Source organism: Rhinichthys klamathensis, unplaced genomic scaffold (assembly GCF_029890125.1).
Source record: "Rhinichthys klamathensis goyatoka isolate OS25496 unplaced genomic scaffold, OSU_Roscu_1.1 h1tg000482l_1, whole genome shotgun sequence".
Classification (NCBI taxonomy): Eukaryota; Metazoa; Chordata; class Actinopteri; order Cypriniformes; family Leuciscidae; genus Rhinichthys; species Rhinichthys klamathensis.
Window position 1 is genome coordinate 445,001 of NW_026606969.1, and position 22,500 is coordinate 467,500.

Below are 22,500 nucleotides of genomic sequence, written 5' to 3' on the forward strand. Positions count from 1 at the left end.
ATCATGGGTTACAGAAGCTCGTTACTTTAACTCTGCGGAGCCCATGAAGACAGACGTGAGGAAACACTGGCTTTCATTTGAGGGACGTTACAGCAGTGAGTCGAGCCAGCAACACAAGTCTCTTACGCTGCAAAAATATTTATAAATAAAGATACATTTAATGAAGGAAAAAGTCTTAAGAAATGAAGTAATGATGTTTTCTGGAAAGAAAAATCTAAATTAAGTGACTTTATGCTTAAAACAATTTATGATTTTTTTTAAAATGATTTTCTTAATTTGTATTTTTGTTTCCATTACAAATATCTAAAATAATGAAAGAATAAATATGCATATAATTAAGAAGCAAAATGACTAAGATATTAAGATACGCTATTAATTCTTGCTTTTTTTCAAAAATAAACGTTTTAACTTAATTATATTATTATTATTATTATTTTTTGAATGATTTTCTTATTAAGTATTTTAGGGTTTTTTTCCATTACAAATATTTAAAAATAATTAAATAAATATGCATATAATTGAGAAGCAAAATTACTTAAGATATTTAATGCTTTCCCAAAAATATTTAGTGACTTTATGCTTAAAACAATTGTTTTTTTTTCATGTAATTTTTTTAAGACTTTCTTATTTAGTATTTTTTTTTTTTTTTTTTTCATTTAAAAATATCAAAAATAACATATAACATATAACTAAAAAGCAAAATTACTTAAGATATTAATTCTTGCCCCCCCCCCCCCCCCCAAAAAAAAAAAAAACCATTAAGCGACTTTATGCTATTCATGTAATTTTATTTTTTATTAATATTTAAGATTTTCTTATTTAGTATCTCTGATTTGTATTCCAAATAAAAAAATAATGAATGAATAAATATGCATATAATATATATATATATACTGTATATATATATATATATATATATATATATATATTAATTCTTGCTTTTCCAAAAATAAATAATACAATTAAGTGAGTTTATGCTTAAAATCAGAAAAATCGTGTTTTTCCTGAACCCGAATAATGCAAATAATTTGCATTAATTTACAAATAAGTATGCATGGCATTTGTGTTTACGTCATGATCAACATATGCTTATATCAGATGATTCATGGCACTTTTAAGACCATGAAATATTGCATATTAATTTTTTGAACGATGGCATGCTAACTCTTTTCCTTCAAACTCTGGAAACAAGTGGGATGAACGGGAAAGTTTAATGGTGCTGAACAAAAGTGCAGCGTTTCACTGGAGTCACACACCATTTGAGCCGGACAGAAGCCGTTTATCAGCAGTAATGACCGTCACACTTGAGCGTTAAATATTTCACATTAACCACATTTAATCAATCCAGAAGCGATGAGAATGTGATGTATGGCCAGATGGATGATCTGAAGTGTGTGTGGAGGGGGTTTAGTTCTTGAAAAGCTACTAAAAACATTCAGTTGTTGCAAATCATCAACAGGAAACCAGAAGGCCTCCGATCTTCCACGAAAGACGGATTATAAAAGGTCAAAAGTCTGTTTTGTGACATTTTTCCTGCACGGTTTGTCCGTCTGTGTGTGTGTGTGTGTGTGTGTGTGTGTGCTCATTGTGTCGAGACATGTGGAGGGTCTCCTGTCACTCCCCTCAGACACGGGAAACACTGACACACAATTTCAGGAAGTTTGTTTTGGCCTCGGAGGAAAGCCAGGAGTAATGCATGATATCGAGTGTGTATTTTTAGTGCACTTGGTTTGAGACAGTCAGTCAGAGCTCAACACACAGAGGTTTGATATGCAGTTATACAATTTAAAAAGAAAAGTTCCCTAAATTGTTCAGTCAGGCACTTCATATGTAGAACCTTCCATCATTTTATGGACTTTTAATTCATTTTTAATTTCTATTACAGCTAGTAAATGTACTTAACATACCTATTATATACATTTAAATAATCTATTAAAGACATCTTGTGTGAGAGAACATTGTGTTTGGTACGGTTCTCCTCTTCAAACCAAACTTGGGTCCAAGTTTAAATCAGAATTTAACAAATAAAGAAGAAAATTTCCATATGTAACCCTAAATGGTTCCTATGGACTTAGTTTTAATTAATACATTGTGTTTTAATTCATTTGTAATTTTTATTACATTCATTAAACAGCTCGTAAATGTGCTTAACATACATATTTCATCAATTTAGACAATCTATTAAACATGAAAGTATAATGCGATCATTTAATACGTTTCTCCTTGTATAGAATCTTTTGGACATAAAGAGTTCTTTAAAACTGAGTCAAAAACCCGACAGTTCTATATAGAATTCCATGAAAATGTTTTTTTTCTATTTTTTATTTGTTGCACATAAAAACATAAATGGTATTTTTAAATACCAAATTGCAAGAAAGATTTATATATATATATATATATATATATATATATATAACGGTGTGTATATATATATATATATATATATATATATATATATATATATAAAATTTCACACACTACTTTGGGGTAATACTACAAAATATTATTCCAATGTAAATCATCTGTTTTCTATGTGAATATACAGTAAAGTGTAATTTATTCCTGTGATCAAAGCTGAATTTTCAGCATCATTACTCCAGTCTTCAGTGTCACATGATCCTTCAGAAATCATTTATTTGAAATATAATTTTTTTGTGGCATTATGAATGTATTTACGGTCACCTTTGATCAATTTAATTTGTACGTTCTGAATAAAATATCAATTTCTTTATAAAAAAAAAATCTTACTGACCCCAATTTCTTGTATGGTAGTATTTATTTGAACTGTTCTGCTTTGTCATCTCTCTCTCTCTCTCTCTCTCTCTCTCTCTCTCTCTCTCTCTCTCTCTCTCTCTCTCTCTCTCTCTCTCTCTCTCTCTCTCTCTCTCTCTCTCTCTCTCTCTCTCTCTCTCTCTCTCTCTCTCTCTCTCTCTCTCTCTTTTTAGGGATCTCAGAAGTAATCTCATTAGCAGAATCGCTCCCGGTGCGTTTCATGGACTGACGGCTCTGAAGAGATTGTAAGTATATGATTATGACCTCGGGAATCCACATATGAACCCGATCAACGTGTTTTCTAGATGCTACGATGTGTCTATGAACGTTTCTACGGCCCTGTTCACACCGGGTGTTACGATGCGTTCTGCTCAATCGGATCTCAAGTGGATGACGCTAAATACAGGAGTAAAACGCTTTGAGCTCGTCCACTTCCAGAGGTATTTGGAAACACATTCGACCGGATTGCTTTCGTAGTGTAAACGCTCATGTGATCGAATGCGTTCGAACAGCCACAACAGACGCTTGCTCTCTGAATACTGGCCTAATGCATTAACATTATGGGAAGAGCGCTAGACACACAGGATTTAAACTCTCGGCTGAAGACCCAAGATTGGTTTGAAGGAGAAAAATTGGTTTATTTGGTTCATTATTGCAAATTTAGTGTATTTTCAGAGCAGAAATAAAAGCTGCTGCTCTCCGTAAACTGCAAAAAATGCTTTTCTTACTTAGTATTTTTGTCTTGTTTTCAGTCCAAATATAAAAAAAAATCTTAAATCAAGATGCATTTACTAAAGTAGTAAAATTATCTGCCAATGGGGTGAGAAATATAATCTTAATTCAAACAGAAACAGGATTAATTTTCTTACCACATTGGCAGACACTTTATTTTGATTAATTTCCCCAGAAAACAGGACTTAATATCTTATGTAATTGAGAAATGTTTGATATTTGGACTGGAAACAAGACACAAATACTAAGTAAGAAAAGCATTTTTTTGCAGTGTGTGTTTTTTTGTCGTCTCCGGTCTTGTTTATATGTAAATTGCGTGAGCTTATTTCGTCCATTAAATGGAAAGATCTAAAAGAAACATACATTTACCCGTCCGTAGACACTCTCGTCGAAGAAATCAGGACAGAAGTGTTTTAAAAGTGGACAGAAGTGTTTTAAAAGTGGACAGAAGTGTTTTAAAGGTGGACAGAAGTGTTTTAAAAGTGGACAGAAGTGTTTTAAAGGTGGACAGAAGTGTTTTAAAGGTGGACAGAAGTGTTTTAAAAGTGGACAGAAGTGTTTTAAAAGTGGACAGAAGTGTTTTAAAAGTGGACAGAAGTGTTTTAAAGGTGGACAGAAGTGTTTTAAAAGTGGACAGAAGTGTTTTAAAGGTGGACAGAAGTGTTTTAAAAGTGGACAGAAGTGTTTTAAAAGTGGACAAAAGAGGCGGATTAAAACACCAGGTGTAAACGGGAGTGTGTGTCCCTCGTCTACTGGTGATCCGATCCACCAAAACACATCTTAAACCCAGCTGTAAACAGGGACTAACACTAGAATATCTTATCATATGAGTTTAAGTCTTGTTTAATACAAATTAAGTGGGTTTTGCTTAAAAATGCCAATGGGGTCAATCTTGTTTTCCCTTTGAATTAAATACATTAAATACATCGACTGGCAGATTTTTGTTCTTGTTTTAAGCATAAACCAATTTAATTTTCATGTATTTTATCAGAAAGTTAAAAAAAGCTTCTCTAGTAAATGTATCTTGATTTAAGAATGTTTAGATATTTGTGCTGGAAAAAAAGACTGATTTATTCTAGTGTGACTGTGAAAGTTGCCCACAATTATTTCAGGTTTTATTCAAACTTTTGGTGCTTAGAAAATAGCAAAACTCTGTACGATTTGTATACTAGTAGTTTAACAAGTACTTGTAATTGTGATTGTACTGTTTAAATAGGTCATAATATGAGGGATATCATTTTCCTTCACTGTACTATGAAATACTACTGGAAGTTTCAGAGCTCTAAAGTCCAAAACAAATATTTATTGAAGCTCAACTGCAAAAATTAACTTTTTTTATGTCACACAAACAAATCCGTTAACACAAACAAGCCCCACATTCACATCCATAGTTTCCATACAGATATTTTATGCAAATTTTAAGATATTGCATAAAAAAAACAGCATCGTGAATAAAAAGGCACATTACTATGAAGACATGCTCATAAACTACGAAGGAAACATTTATTCCTGAACGCTTCGAGTCATGTGACTGAATCATTTACTCGTATGTTTGGCTATTACTGTAAAGTTTGTCCGAGCGCATTCTCTCTAAACCGCTAGTCATAATTACATTTATTTGGATTCATTCGACAAGAAATGGAAATCAATTTGCATAAAAATGTGTAAAAAAAGTCACTTTAGTGAAAAGAAATGAAAATTTCCTGATAATTTACTTTTTATCCACAGTTGTTGGTCTTGTTATGGTCTGCGACGCGCCATGCATTACGACATCACGTTGTAAGGTCACGCTGGACGTAGGCGTAAGCACCGCCCCATTGTTTACAAGCGTGGAGAAGGAGGATCCAATTTTATTGTATGTTGAATGACATATTTATGTCTTTGTGTCAGTTTATTGTTTAAAACGGTCCTTTCGTGTGCGTATCCTGGATGTTTAAAACAATAGGGCGGTGTTTCCGCCTACGTCCAGCGTGACCTTTCCAACATGATGACGTAATGCCTGGCGCATCGCAGACCAGCACAAGACCAACAACTGTGGTTAAAAAGTATATAAATGACCGATGGTTTCACTAGATAAGACCCTGTTCCTCAGCTGGGGTCGTGCTCAGCCCTTTGAAACTGCATTGATTTGGACTTCAACAATTTGGTTACCGTTGAAGTCCATTGTGTGGAGAAAAATCCTGTAATGTTTCCTCAAAAAATTTAATTTCTGTTCCACTGAAGAAAGAAAGACATGAACATCTCGGATGGCATTTGCGTGAGTAAATTATCAGGAAATTTTCATTTTGAGGTGAACTACTCCTTTAAGAAAGTTACTTCTGAATGTTCTCTAAACGTTTAAAACAACGCCGAGAACATCAAGGGAACATTTCATTTGATCATTTTGGAATGTTACTTTTGAATAATCTCCGAAGATTCCGAAACCAGTCGCAACATTTAAAAAACGTCCAACTGAAAGTTTCAGATAAAACCATTCCATCAACGATGCTTTAAGAACATTATTAAAGACTACTTTTACTGGAAGAACGTTTGTTTGAAACTTTAGCTAAAGTTCTGTGTTTTTAAGCTTTCAGTGTTCTTAAACTTTTACATTTGATCCCCGTTTGTGAATATTAGGTCACATCTTTGCGTAACACCCTTCAGAATCAGAGCTGAAGTCGATCTGAAGGTTCATTCAGTCCTGAAGAGGCTTTCAGCGTGTCGACGCACAGATGTGGCAGCAGAAACGGGAGCCGTGTGGACGCTTTAATGTGACAATGATTGGTGGATTTGAGCGGCTGATTGTGGATGTGTGTGTGCCAGCGTTCTGTACGCGTATAATTTAAACGGCCGTTCTAATTTAAGAGCTCGCAACCGATGATTACAGCGCAGAACTGAACCGCTCCCACTGCACCACAGCAGTGTATGTTTCTCATTACAGCGGGCATGAAACCACACACACATGCACAGCACACACACCTGGAGATCCAAACACACACACACACACACACACGAGACATAAAATCACTGAGCTGCCGAGTTACGCTTCACGTATACTCATTGAATGGACGGTTTGTTGGCTGCGGTTGCCAGACGTTCAGGATCTGCGCCGCTCGTGGGTTCAGTCTCACGCAGGAGTAATTGGCGAGTTACTAAGATTAGAGTCGGCTCCTAAAACACTTATCCCTTATTCTCCTCAAGGGTCCCGTTTCCCGCCCCTCAGATGAAATGTTCCTTATAAATTCGTTTATGGATGCAGAAAGCAGTTGCTCTTTCATTGCTCGAGTGCTTTTAAAGGAATAATGCAATAATGCAAATAATTTTTAAGCATGCATGGCATTTGTGTTTACGGCATGATCAACATATGCATGCATCAGATTTTCAGCACTTTTAAGACCGTATGAATTGTTTGAAAGATGGGATGCAAACTCTTTTCCTTCAAACTCTGGAAACAACTGGGATGAACGGAAAAGTTGAACTCAGTCTCAGATGTTTCTCCCACTAATTTAACAGGAGAAATAAAAATACAGAAAGTAGTCAATAGTTCATATAGTCAGATGATAGTCAGATCATATGTTATGTTATATAATGTTTATGCTCACACATTCACAGATATGCATATATTCACAGTCCAGTTTGAAGGTTTTGACACTGGTGTTTGATGTCAGATTATTTATCTCATTTATGTGTGTGTGTGTGTGTGTGTGTGTGTGTGTGTGTGTGTGTGTGTGTGTGTGTTTCTCAGGGATCTTTCCAACAACAGGATTGGCTGCTTCTCTCCTGATATGTTTCTTGACCTTGGCCGTCTCTCCAAACTGTGAGTTTAGTCTCTCTCTCTCTGTATATGTATCTTAATGTATCTCTCTCTCTCTCTCTCTCTCTCTCTCTCTCTCTCTCTCTCTCTCTCTCTCTCTCTCTCTCTCTTTAGCACTGGGAGCCGTTTATCACTAATAATTGATGTTCTAGTTGTGTTTTAATGCTTTTGAAATGTCAGCTGGGTTTGTGTGTCTTTCAGGAATCTGTCTGGGAATATTTTCTCCACACTGCCGGAGGGGCTTTTCACACACACACCTTCCCTGCGAGCGCTGTAAGATATGCACACTATATTTGTGCATGTAAATCTGTTAAAATGGGTCATGATTTGAGGAGTACAATCCTTCACTGTACTATGAAAAACTACTGTTTTAGAGCTCAACACTTTCTTCCCAGTCCAAGACAAACATTTACTGAAGCTAAACTGCAAAAAATGAGTTCACATCCACATATTTCAATGCAAATGTTGAGATGGTGCATTAAAACTCCCCCATAAAGATATGAATAAAAATGCACATTACTTAGACGACTTTCTTTTTCATTTGATTAGAAGACAGAGTTTGTCAAAGTCATTTATTACGTTTATTTTGTTTAATTTATCCGTTTTTATTCTCTGGAACACATGAACGCTGCTTTATTCGTAAATATTATGGAGTTTTTGCATAAATTACATTTGCAACTTTGATGCAAAAAGTGATCAGAAAGTTGCTCAAAGTAATGCAGATGTTTTGCAGAATGCTATTATTATTAAACCGCAACTAATGAGTGTAAAACTCTACACAAAAACTTGATTAACACCATATTTGGATGATTTTAAATGTATGATATGACCTTTTCATTGTGTAATAACGTGGTAAAGCAGCTTCACATTAAGTTGTTAACCCTTTAGCTGTCACCCCCCTTTTTGAGAATTGATGTGAAAATGCACTACCCAAACTTAAACGGTTGTAATTCATGAAGCCTTTGTACTAAAGACTTGCGGTTGGTCTCTTTTAAAAGAAGACTCTTGGCAGATTATTGCTGAAGTGGAATAAATTAATAGAATTAAATTATTTAAAAGTTATTGAAGTTTAAGTTTATTGTTATGAAAATATTATAAAATATGTATTTTTCTTTTATTAAAAATATATATAAATTAATATAGGTTTCAGCCTAAAAATGACAGAAAGTCAAAGCCATATATCTAACCAAGTTGTGTTCCAAATTTGAAGTTGATATCACAAACATTGAAGTTCCCATGAGATTTTGTTTAGGCGTAATACCAAAAATACCCACCGGGTGCAATTGCATTCCATTGAATTTAATTGTATGCATTCTGCCATAACAAATTAATAAATTTCTATCCAAATATCACTTCTGTCACTAAATATGGAACCTTGAGACTCAGACCTTTCTGACAATATGTGTTTTGTCAAGATTAGAACATTTTTGATAATAAATTATGAAAGATGATGCCCAAAAGGGGAGGGGCCTAATAAAAAAAATACTGTTTCTATGGTAACGCAACGTCCAATTTCAAAACGGTTTTCACAGGATGAATTCTGAGTTCGTAAGCTTTCAAATGATACCTAATTTATGATAACTACTAAAATATGTGATATAATAATAAATAAAAAAAAATATATATATATAATAATTATTATACTTTTTAGAGGACTTTTTACTTTACTTTTTAAAATATAATTTTATCTTTTTTTATTGACAAATACTAGATTATGTTTTATTATGAACTTTTAGCATTAAAAAACAAGTTTCAATTATTAAAAGTGTGTGCGTCAACTTTTTGTGACAAAGGTCAGAAACTCCTGTAATGACGTAGATTTTTTGAGGCGCACTCTTGTCATAAATTCATATATTACTATTCATATATAATTTGTAAGAAAAAAACAGCGCTAAAATATCTATTAAGGAGTCTTAGACCTTTCCAACGATATATAGTTTGTCATGACTAGATTAGGATTTAATAGTAATATAGTGAAGTAAATTTAGGTTGCCCGTATACGGGCAGGTGACAGTTAAGTTGTTAATATGTTAATGTTATAAAATGAATCGTAACAACGATGTATTAACTAACATTAACAATGAGCAATACATTTGTTACAGTGTTTGTTATTCTTTGTTAATATTAGTTAATAAAAATCCAGCTGTTCATTGTTTGTTCATGTTAGTTCACAGTGCATTAACTAATGTGAACAAATACAACTTTTGATTTTAATAACGTATTAGTAAATGTTGAAATTAATATTACCTAAGATTAATAAATGCTGTAGAAGTATTGTTCATTCTTAGCTCATGCTAACTAATGAACCTTACCAATTCATCAATTATGAAACAAATTCAATTTCATCTGTAAAGCAGCTCTAAAAAGACAATAGTGTCATTATTCAGATCAATTCAGTTCAATAACTGTGTCATTGTTGCAAAGTCAGTGTTGTTATTGCATTAAAGTGATACTGTTAGTGAATCTGATGTGTTTGCAGGAGCGTGGGCACGGACTCTCTGTTCTGTGATTGCCAGCTTCAGTGGCTGCTGTCGTGGGTCAGGGTTCAGTCCGTGCGTGTGGCCAACGAATCCGTGTGTGTGTATCCGAGCCGTCTTCGTGGACTGGAGCTCCTCAGCCTTCAGGAACACCAGCTCACCTGCGGTAACACACACACAATATTACTCTACAACACTAACATAATATAAACAGCTGCGTTTTATTATCAAGAATGATCCGGAAGTTTGTAAGAATGAATTATGCCTGCATTATTATGGCATGCGATTCACTAAAGGAATTATGCACAAACACGCCCATCTAATTCGATTCATAATAAGCCTCATTTGCATAGCTTGCATTTGCATAGAAGTTTGTACATTTACATTACATTTAGATCCAACTCTAAAATCTTATTGCCAGTTAAAGCAAATACTGATGCATCTCCTCTGAAGCGAAGACAATGTTATATGGACTGCAACTAATGAATAAAATTAAATTATAACTAATTAAAAGCAGTTATTTAAATTTTACAGTTGCAAACCTTTTTTTTTCCACATTTTGCATTTTTAGAATTAACAATATATATTATTATTGCACAAACATTTTTATTAGTAAGAATGTATAGCGTAAGATGAATCATACACACTTCGCAAAAAATTCCCAATTCAATTCACAATAAGCATAATTTGCATAGCTGAAGTTTGCATAGTTTAAACTTTAAAGTATATGTAGACTGCAACAGAAAGATTTATTTTTATAAATAAAATAAATAAGTATTTATTTTAATTTTACCTTTATTTTTTCACATTTTGCATTTTTAGAATAATACAAATATATATATATATATATATTATTGTACAAACATGCCCACTTTTTTTGTAAGAATGCATCGAGTAAGAATGAATTATGCATGTGTTATTTTAGCTCATTTGCATATCTGGTCATTTGCATTGATGAATGGACAAAAATGCAATGTAAGAAAACACTTCCAACTCTAAGATATTTTTGGATGAACCTTGTGCATAGTCATTGTAAAATATAATATACTGTATACAGCCAACTATACAGGTGAAACTCGAAAAATTATAATATCGTGCAAAAGTTCATTTATTTCAGTAATTCAACTTAAAAGGTGAAACTAATATATTATATAGACTCATTACATGCAAAGTGAGATATTTCAAGCCTTTATTTGTTATAATTATGATGATTATGGATTACAGCTTATGAAAACCTTTTCACTATACAGGGCTCAACATAAAAAAAAATCCCCACTGGCGCCTGGGGCCAGTAGATCAGAGTTTTGGTGGCCCCTTATATATTTTTACTGGCCCTGAAAGAAATATAAGGAAAAGCACTTTTCCATTAAACTGTAGGCATATTTATTGTATACATTAGGATTAATCAATACAGCAAAGGGAGTACAGGAATTAAGAGAGAGCCCCTGTATGCAAAAATAACCAAATGTCAGCCTGCAGTAGATTATTTGTCAATACCTGCTCTCTCCTCATCTCCATCACTCTTTCTTTTTTTTCTCAGTCTCCTCATCTTACTTATGCTTATTAAAGCTAAAGTTATTCATTCAAGAGCTGATTTTCTTTTTGCCTTTTGTTGTTTAATTCTCAGTAATGGCGCAATCCTCAGCATGTTTATTAGACTGGTTCCCCTTTAAGAACGAGTGCAGATCTAATAGTCTACTGATGCACCATATTTTCTCCCAAATATTTCCATAACTACGTCCATTTTAGACATAAACTGTTTAAGTGAATCTCCAAGGCGGTCATTTTGACATATTTTTGTGTATATTTGATCGTTTAGACGCGCACATGAAGCCCAATGTGTAATTTGCTTGTCTCGTTACGGTATGTTTCGGAGCGCGCGCCGCATTTGGAACATCATCTCTTGCGCAGATTTTTGTGCTTTTAATAGCTCTTTTTATTATTAAACGCGTCCCCCAATTTAGCAACAGTAGAGACTGCATTTTACAACAATCACCGATCGTGCTGATTCTGTCTTAAAGTTTTAGTTTTAAGGTGAAATGGCAGCGTACTGCGATGGGAAGGAAGTTGCGCTTGACAGAATGCGGCTATAGTTTTTAATGGTTTTACCTCAAATATTCTATAATCTTTGGAAGCCGAAATCTAAAATAAAATCAGAGTAATATCACAGATCTAAAGTGTGCTACGTTTGAATGTTTAGTTCTGTCCTCTGCTCTGTGGTCACTCATTAAGCTGGGCTGTCGTGCTGTGCGCACTGTGGGCACCGCCTGAGAGATCTCTCTCTATCTGGACTGCGAATAGCAAAAATGCATCACAGACTAATGGTTTAATATTAATATATCCATAAATGGCTGGTGACTCAGCGAGATGGTAAAAAAACAACCAATAACGTCTGATCACCCCGCCTACGTGTATTTCTCCAGTACCGACAGCAGAGCCAATAACGTCCAAGCTTATCGATACAACGGTCTTTCAAAATTCAGCCCCGGGCTCGTTTAATACCGGGTTTCGGTACCCATCCCTACCAGTGTAGGCCCTACTGTGTTTTCCATGACACTGGGAATGTCCTCTTTCTCGTATCAGCCTCGTAGTTCTTTGACATTTTAACACGTTAAAATAACCTGAAGTAACACTAATGGTGTGTTCACACCGAACGCGAATTTAATTATTTGCGCGAGTAGGTTACATACAAAGTCAATGCAAAGACTCGAATAGACGCATCATTTGCGCCGGGCGTTGCGAATGGCGCGAATATCTTCCGCGCAAGTTGAAAAATTTGAACTCGAGCGAATGTTCAAGCGTCTAACTAGACGCGATAGACGCGTATTTGACGCTCTATTCGCGTTCGGTGTGAACACACCATAACACTCTTCGCGCCACTGTGTATGACGTTTGCTGTTTGTTTTGCTGATGGCCAGTCACTGGCCCGCGCGGGCCAGTGACTGGCCAATCAACTTGCCCGACATACTCTTTTACTGGCCCCGGCCGGTCACCGTGATTTTGCCAAGTAAGACATGGTCCTGGATCAACATTCCTGTCCCAAAATGTAGTCCTTACCCAATCCCTACCCCTAAACCTAACCCTACCCATAACTTTTCCCTAAAATCAGAGGGTAATGAAAGGTTAATGACACTGATGTTTAAGTACTTCACTCGGTTCTAAGCCTAAACTTGACATAAACTGTAAACTTGTCCCTCAAATCTGATTGGTTGATTGGAAAGTTGGTCCAGGATCAACAAAGATGTTGATCCAGGAACATGTGGTACTTGGTGAAATCACGTTCACCAGCCGGGCAATCGGGCCATTGCTTATGTCGAGCCCTGCACTATATTCTAAATTTGAATTTGGGATTTTCATACACACACACACACACACACACACACACACAGACACACAATCACTAAATTTAATTTGTGCTGTTCACTTGACATTAAGTCCAGAAATGAGCCAGATTGTGTCACAAGGTATTATAAAACGACAAGATATTTGAAGAAAAACATCATCTAATTTCTGCGTTCGTCGAACTGTCTGACTATTGTAATCCAGTTGAGTCGGTCAGATGGTGACTCAGTCTGAGTCATGAGGGATTTGAGCTGGGTAAACAGAGACGGTCATTATAAACATTATAAAGTTAGTTGTGGAGAGGGTTGTTCCAGCAGGAGAGGTTCATCTGATCAAGATGAGGATATATATATATATATTTTGTGGTGTTAAAGTAAGTCCCCCTGTAGTCAATTTTATCTCTTAAAACTCATCTTTGATCAACAAAATGGCATATTAAAATGTTTTTTCCTTCTTCATACCTTAAAATATCTTGAATGTAACTCGACACCCTTGCTCATTTAGTATGCGCGGTTCTATGAATATGCAAATGATACCCGCCCTCACTCACTCACTTATGAACTTACACATGGTGTGTCTTAAAGCGTATTAAAAACACCACATAGACACATAAACAACATTAAACGCTGGAGTTTCACCACAGGGGGACTTTAATAAGATTTTAAATTGACTTGAAATGTGAAGTTGTAGTTGACAGCTTGGATATTTGTGTTATCTCAAGTTATTATACAAAAGAAAACATTTTCTAAATAGTTTTAGGTATGATATATCGGCCATCATATCGGTATCGGCTGATATACGTTCATTTTTAATGTTATCGTTATCGGCCCGATAAGAAAATTTGGCCGATATATTAAAGCTGATAAATAATGTATTATTTCCTTCAGATGAGACTCTTCAGATGCGCACTGTTCAACATGATGGTTTTGAATTGCTTGAAATATGATTGTAGTCACTTAAAAAAAAGAAAATACTGTTCAGTGCAACAAGTCTGTCATATCGGCTACAAAAAAATATAATAAGAACATTATAATTGTGCACTTGAAACATGGATTTTAATGTTGAGAATTTTTTTGTAATCAGGCTCTCAAAAATTATGTAAAAATTTGGATTTAGATTTATCTGCCAATATATCGGTTATCGGCTTTCAAATAAAAAGAATTATCGGTTATCGGTATCGGCCAAATTTTTCATATCGGTGCATTTTGGGTATTTATAATTTTATGCAACTTTTATGGATGTTTATGGAATTTAATTTGACAGGGTTTTAGGATTAGTAATAAATGATGTATAAATCTATATACAGTATATACATGCAAATATTTCTTAAATATATACATTCGTGGATACACTTTCAAAGTGGATACATTTGAAACGTCCCGGGTTACGCATGTAACCCTAGTTCCCCGAAGGGACGGACGCTGCGTGTAATCGCAGTGGGAACGCCCTCAGCGTGACGCGTCTGAAGCATGAATGAAATCAGTCAATGGAGAGAATGAGCGTACGGCGAGTGACGTCATCGACCAGGAAGCTATAAATATCCCCTGAGCACACAATACGCCAGCTTAAAAGTTACTGAAGCAGCGACCCAAGGGGATGCCGAGAGTATGGCAGGACACGCAGCGTCCGTCCCTTCGGGGAACTAGGGTTACATACGTAACCCGGGACGTTCCCCTTCAGGGACTACCGCTGCGTGTAATCGCAGTGGGAACGCAATACCCACATCCCCATACGACCAAATCCCCGTCGTGTGTCATTAGGAGACACAAACCAACGAGAGAACCTGAGCCCTGGGAGTGGAGCTAAGATCGAGGGAATAAAATCTAACGAAAGTGTGCGGTGAGGACCAGCCTGCCGCATCACAAACGTCCTGAAGAGAAGCTCCTGAAAGAAGAGCTGTAGAAGCAGCCATACTCCGGGAGGAATGAGCCCTTACAGCCAAAGGTGAAGGCTGATGGGCCGAACCATAAGCAAGTGGGATGGCCTCGACCACCCACTTGCTCATCCTTTGCCTAGATGCAGGACACCCTTTCTTAGGTGACCCAAACAGACGAACAGTTGTTCCGATCTCCTCCACAGGGCAGCTCTGTGGACGTAAGCATCTAAAACCCAAACTGGGCACAGCAAATTAAGTTTCTCCTGGTCTGACGTCAGAAAAGGCGGAGGACAGAAAACCTGCAGAACTATAGGTCTAACAGAAACAGTTGGAACCTTAGGAACATAACCTGGTCTCGGAAAGAGAAAGGCCTTAACCAACCAGGAGCAAATTCCAGGCACGAGGGAGCCACCGAAAGTGCTTGAATATCTCCAATTCTTTTTAGAGATGAGATAGCGAGAAGAAGGATAGTCTTTAGAGTAAGAAACTTTTCCGAAACTTTCTCGATGGGCTCGAAAGGAGCAAGGGAGAGACCTTCTAAGATGATGGCCAGATCCCAAGCTGGTACCCTCGTGCGAACTGCAGGCCTCAGCCTCAAGGTGCCACGAAGGAAGCGAGACATAAGTGGGTGTTTCCCGAGGGAACCTCCACTTGAAGGGGTGTGGTAAGCAGCTAAGGCCGCCACATACACCTTCAGCGTGGAGTGGGATAACCCTGTGGAGAGACGTTCCTGCAGGAAATCCAGCACTGTACCAACCGGGCAGTTAACTGGGTCCTGCTGGCGCTCTCCACACCAAGAGGTGAAAAGTTTCCACCTCGCGGCATATAACTTCCTCGTGGAAGGAGCTCTGGATCGGAGGATGGTCTCAACGACCTCAGCCGAGAGACCAGAATCTATGAGCTGGGCCCCCTCAGAGGCCAAGCCCACAGCCTCCATAGCTCTGGACGGGGTTGAAGGATCGACCCACTCGCCTGAGAGAGCAGATCTCTCCTGATCGGTATCTCTACGGGAGAGCCGTCGAGGAGAGACACTAGGTCCGCAAACCATACCCGGGCCGGCCAGAACGGGGCTATTAGCAGGAGACTGAGCCCGTCCCGGCGAACCCTCTCCAGAACTCCTGGGAGCAGAGCGATCGGGGGAAAAGCGTACAAGCGTGACCTCGGCCACGGATGTACCATCGCATCCAACCCCAGCGGGGCTGGATGGCTGAGAGAGAACCACAGCGGGCAGTGTGATGTTTCTCGAGAAGCAAATAGGTCTACCTCGGCACGACTGAAATGTTTCCATAGGAGTTCCACCACCTCGGGGTGAAGACTCCATTCCCCGGGCCTCGGCCCCTGTCTTGACAGGATGTCTGCCCCCTGATTTAAATACCCCGGGAGATAAATAGCTCTCAGAGAAAGAATTTTCCCCTGGGACCATAGAAGGATCTGACGTGCCAGTTTGTAAAGCGGGCGAGAACGCAGACCCCCCTGATGGTTGATATAAGAAACCACCGATGTGTTGTCTGTCCGGACAAGAACATGGTGGCCCCTTAGGTCTGGGAGGAAGTGTTTCAGAGCCTGAAACACCGCCAACATTTCTAGGCAGTTTAAGTGCCACAGACGATGATGGTCCTCCCACAGACCCTGAGCCGGGCGACCATCCATGATCGCCCCCCAACCCGTGAGAGAGGCATCTGTCGTTAGCATAACGCAACGACAAGGAGCTCCTAACACAGGGCTTTGGGACAGAAACCAAGGATCTTTCCACATGATCAGGGGGTGATGACACCGTCGCGAACTCACGATCATGCGAAGCGGATTTCCCCTCGGGGAGAATCCCTTGGTCCTGAGCCACCACTGTAACAGTCTCATGTGCAAGAGGCCAAGAGGTATCACGTTGGACGCAGCTGCAGTCTCTGGAACTGTTTTACAGTGGATGACTGGCCTAGCTTGACCTGATCTACTGCAGCGAGAATCAAAGCAATACGAGCAGGTGACAATCGTGCCTGCATCGTCGTTGAATCCCACACTACACCTAGAAAAGTGGTTCTCTGTAATGGAGAAAGAACACTCTTTTTGGCGTTGAGCCTCAGCCCCAGTCACTTGATATGAGCAAGAACGACATCTCGGTGCCGAACCGCCTGTTGCTAGGCCGAATGGAAGAACCCGATATTGGTACGCTTCGCCCCCGAAAGCGAACCTCAGGAACTTCCTGTGTTGAGGGAGGATAGATACATGGAAGTAAACGTCCTTTAAATCTATCATGACAAACCAGTCCTCGGATCTGATTTGAACATCCCGAGTGACAGACACAGCGCCCTGTAACGTACTGGCAGGGAACAGCTGGTCTGGGCACTCCACAACCCTCCTCGGAGGGGGCGAGCGTCCCTCGGGAAATCGCTCGCCGAGTCTCTCTACGCCCTGTGTGTTATGTGGATGCAGATTGACGAACCCAAAAGCAGACTGAATGCTCTTCACACAATTTATTGAAGACAAAAAGGAGAAAACAAAGCCCACGAGGGGGCAAAACAAGACAGGACTCTGGTGACTAACTAGACAACGACACTGACAAAATACTAGAAAACAAACAACACTTCGAGAGATACTAACAATGACTAGACCTACAATGACTTTCAATGACAAGACTTTCACAAGATACTCACAAGTAACGTTTGGCAATGAACCGACACAAGACAGCAAACACAAGGGGATTAAATAAGGAGACTAATCAAGACATAACAGGTGACACGAGTGAAGCAATAAAGACTGAATCAGGATAACAAGGGGGCGGGGTTAAGAGACGAGACAACACAAGCACATGGCCTTGACAATTGGCCATGCGCTTGTACACAAAACATTGGTTCTGTCATGATCCTGCTACAAGACCAGGAATAATCAATAACATGATGGCAGAATCATGACAGAACCCCCACTTTAAGGAGCGGCTACCAGACGCTCCTCAAAGGGACACTAAGCACAAGACAAGACGGAACGAGACATTGACAAAAACCAACAAAACATGGAAAACACTAAAAGCGGCATACATGAATAAACAATAACAGGGTTAGGGTGAAACATCAAAAACAACATACAAGGCAAAGGAGGTGGAGGAAACACAGAGTTCATGGGGGGTGGTCCAGGGTGGATGGGAGGACTGGGGGTCTTGGGTCCATGGGATGAGGGCTGAGGACAAGAACTCAGGGCAGGTCTGGCGGAAGACACACGAGGACGAGACTTGGGCGGAACAGTCCGGGGTTTCGTGGTGACAGGGGGAACAGTCCGGGGTTTCGTGGTGACAGGGGGAACAGTCCGGGGTTTCGTGGTGACAGGGGGAACAGTCCGGGGACTAGTGACGACAGGGACAAACAGGGAAACAGTCCGGGGGCTGGTGGAGACAGGGACGAACGGGGAAACAGTCCGGGGGCTGGTGGAGACAGGGACGAACGGGGAAACAGTCCGGGGGCTGGTGGAGACAGGGACGAACGGGGAAACAGTCGGGGATGCTGCAGCAACAGACTCAGACACAGGGGACACAGAGGACACGGAGGATGAGGTAACGGGACTTCTGACGGGGGACATGGCAGGTGACGGGGCAGGACTGGGTGCGGCGCTCACGGCGACCGGCTCGGGTGCAGCGCTCACAGGGACAGGCTTGGATGCGGAGGACAAGGCAGGACAGACAGGGGGTTCAAGAATCGCGACAAGACGGGACAGGTAATTAGAAAGGGCCTTGGCCGCAATGATGACCGGCATCTCCTGATGAGCAGAAACAGCTTGCAGAACATCTTTAGCGGCTAGGTCGGCCGCAACTCTCTCCGCAGATCCTGGAACAGCGCTTGCAGTAGCGGGCTCTGGAACAGCGCTTGCAGTAGCGGGCTCTGGAACAGCGCTTGCAGTAGCGGGCTCTGGAACAGCGCTTGCAGTAGCGGGCCCTGAGAGAGACGGAGGGCAAGAGGCTCCCCTCTTCCTCTTCTTCTTCCTGGGTCGCGGAGCAGAGACCGTAGCCGGGCTTGTGACCAGTTGAGGCTGTACAGCCGGGACTGCAGTCTCAGCGGATGAGGACTCCGAAGTCGACTCCCACGACAGCCGTCTCTCTCGTTTGCCACGGAGATCAGCGGGTGCAGATGATGCCTCGGGAGTCGAAGTGGGACGAGTCTGGTCTCCAAGCGTCACGACGCCTAACATACGACCCTCCGGGATCACCGGCAGACAGGCAGGAGGTGACGACACGATGGGACCCTGCGGCTCCTTACGAGACAAACAGTCCACCATGTCCCGGAACGGGCGGTGGACCAACCTCTCCCGTTCAGCCAGAGGAGGCGGAGCTTTGAGACCCGCGATGAGGTAACGGTTGACAAGGATCTCAGGTAAGAAAAACCTCCTTGCTTCCACGGCCTGAGCATATCTCCTCAGAGACCTCTCTCCCTGGGGAGGGAAAGGAAGCTTGCCCATCCTGCTGTCGGTGATAGCTGACTGCCACCATAATTGCTGGTCAGCTGACTGTTGCTTAAGCAGGGAGGACATACTATCTGCTGGGTTCAGTTCTGGTCGGTTCATTCTGTTATGTGGATGCAGATTGACGAACCCAAAAGCAGACTGAATGCTCTTCACACAATTTATTGAAGACAAAAAGGAGAAAACAAAGCCCACGAGGGGGCAAAACAAGACAGGACTCTGGTGACTAACTAGACAACGACACTGACAAAATACTAGAAAACAAACAACACTTCGAGAGATACTAACAATGACTAGACCGACAATGACTTTCAATGACAAGACTTTCACAAGATACTCACAAGTAACGTTTGGCAATGAACCGACACAAGACAGCAAACACAAGGGGATTAAATAAGGAGACTAATCAAGACATAACAGGTGACACGAGTGAAGCAATAAACACTGAATCAGGATAACAAGGGGGCGGGGTTAAGAGACGAGACAACACAAGCACATGGCCTTGACAATTGGCCATGCGCTTGTACACAAAACATTGGTTCTGTCATGATCCTGCTACAAGACCAGGAATAATCAATAACATGATGGCAGAATCATGACACTGTGAAGGCAGGGTTAGTAGAGCAGACCCCTGAGGGCATCGGAAAAGACAGGGCACCGTGTTTTTGTGCAGTGAACTCAGGTCTTTCACGATGGGGACCACCCTCAGAGTCCTGACGTTCAGCACGTCAGGATTTTTTTTTTTCTTTCGATGAAGTAGTATCCTAACTCCCTGCTGGGTGGGGGAACCCGTTCTATAGCCCCTTTTTGCAGCAGAGTTTTTACCTCCTGTTCTAATACCAGAGCCTGCTCGGGGCCCACCACCCCGTTCTTTATAATATTCAGGACCCACTGAGAAACATTGGGAAGCATTTCCCATTCCGCCAGGAACTCTACTAAGGGAACCAGCCTCTCGAGGCTGGCCTCTGGATGAACATCCCGTGTGACAGACACAGCGCCCTGTAACATACTGGCAGGAAACAGCTGGTCTGAGCACTCCACAACCCTCCTTGGAGGGGGCGAGCGTCCCTCGGGAAACCGCTCGCCGAGTCTCTCTACGCCCTGTATAGGCAGGGTTAGTAGAACAGACCCCTGAGGGCATCGAGAAAGACAGGGCACCGTGTTTTTGTGCGGTGAACTCAAGTTTTTCCCGATGGGGACCACCCTCAGAGTCCTGACGTTCAGCCCGTCAGGACTTTTTCGACGCGGCCTTTCTGGCGACAATGACTGTCCTCAGATCAGTCCTGCCCCGAGAAGGCCGCGCCGGAGAGCGCCCCGCCTCGTCCCTCCAGTTTCTCTGCAGGGGGGCACGAGACGTGACACTCCGCTTCTGCTGTGCTCTTTTGGAAGACGAACTCGACGAAAGATTTTGCTCTGGTTGAACATTCTGCGTGACAGACACAGTGCCCTGTAACGGCGCACCAGCAGGGAACGACTGGTCTGAACACACTAGAACCCTCCTTAGAGGCGGCGAGCGTCCCTCGGGAAAGCACTCGCCAGACCCTTCTACGCCCTGTTTCGGCAGGGTTAGTAGGACGGGCCCCTGAGGGCGCCGGGAGAGACAGGGCACCCTTAAGGGAGGTGAACGCAAGTCTCTCTCGGCGGGGACCCCCCTCAGATTTTCCTTTGAGCAAGTCGGCCTGAAAAGCCTGCATAAAAGCCATCGTATGCAAACATGCAGCCGCCTGCCCAGCCACCGAGTAAGCCTTCCCCACCAGCACATGTATATATATATATTTTTTTTGGTGGAAGAGCCGGTGCTTTAAGTGAAGACGATGAAGCAGGAGAGAGATAGCTCGCGAGCGTCTCCTCCGCCTACAGTATCGTCACATAACCAGCAGATTTAGCACCAACAATGTTACCATAAGCATTGGACTGATTTGTGTAAATTCTGCTTGAAACCGGTCTAACCCAGGTCTTTGAAACCTCAGCATGAAGATCTGGGAAGAACGGTAAGCACCGGCGAGAAGGTTGAGGTCGTGCAGACAGAAATCTATCATCTAGTTTGCTTTTAATTCTAGAAACCTGTCTATCAGCTGGCCACTCGATACTGTTTTTTTTTTTCAGCTTTTCAACAGTCCGAGATAACACATCCATCAAACCTTCTTCATTTGCAGTATAATGTGATAAATTAGTTTCCTCTAATGCAAAACTTTCGACATCCAGCTCCTCGCCGCGAGCGCAGAGTTCTCAAGGGAAAACGCTCGCAATGCTGACAATCGACTCCCTCGAGAGCCGACTGGGCATTGCTGCACTCCCAAACAAGCCACACATAGCTCGTGTGAATCCCCACCCGTGATGTACCGAGTACAGGGGGGAACACACTTCTTATACTGCTCGCTCATATTGGTTTTCTTTATATAAAATATATAGTGAAAACTCCTGACAAAACAGACAAACACAATCGACAGATTCAGACACCCACAGAGCTGCTGAAGTAACTAAAGCTGGCGTATTGTGTGCTCAGGGGATATTTATAGCTTCCTGGTCGATGACGTCACTCGCCGTACGCTCATTCTCTCCATTGACTGATTTCATTCATGCTTCAGACGCGTCACGCTGAGGGCGTTCCCACTGCGATTACACGCAGCGGTAGTCCCTGAAGGGGAACACAGTTTTCTCGCTGGAGTGTGGACTGAGAAAACTGAGGTGTTTGAAAGCGATGATGTAAGTTTAGTCATGTGACGCATATTAAACCCATAGATATTGATGTTTATAGCGGTATTGTGCCTGTGCAGTTGCAGAAATCTGTAAGTTCACACACTCTCCACATCTCAGTCCTGCACAGATGACACACTCGCATCTGCTGTCCTGCAGTGAGACATGAGAACAGTTATTAATAATAACTTTATTATTTATATTTATGCTTCTGTGAGGGTTTACACATGCGCAGTGAAGGTGAGGACGGAGAGCGAAAAATCGTTCTCAAAATGTATCCGGATTAATGTAGACATATTTCATCCACCCGTCCGGTTCTCCATCAGTGTGTGTGTGTGTGTTTCAGACGGACCGCTGGAGCTGCCCGTCCT

General features: G+C 41.0%; 1 protein-coding gene across 1 annotated transcript in view; it reads left to right on the forward strand.

Moving 5' to 3' along the window:
- The window catches only part of LOC130072194 (adhesion G protein-coupled receptor A3), a 221,027-nt gene that overhangs the window by 30,087 nt on the left and 168,440 nt on the right, over positions 1-22,500 (forward strand). Inside the window, exons 3-7 of the mRNA XM_056237207.1 lie at positions 2,946-3,017; positions 7,229-7,300; positions 7,499-7,570; positions 9,777-9,940; positions 22,476-22,500. The exon at positions 22,476-22,500 is cut by the window's right edge and continues 234 nt beyond it. Coding sequence (XP_056093182.1) covers positions 2,946-3,017; positions 7,229-7,300; positions 7,499-7,570; positions 9,777-9,940; positions 22,476-22,500 — 405 coding nt within the window. The remainder of the gene's footprint in view (positions 1-2,945; positions 3,018-7,228; positions 7,301-7,498; positions 7,571-9,776; positions 9,941-22,475) is intronic.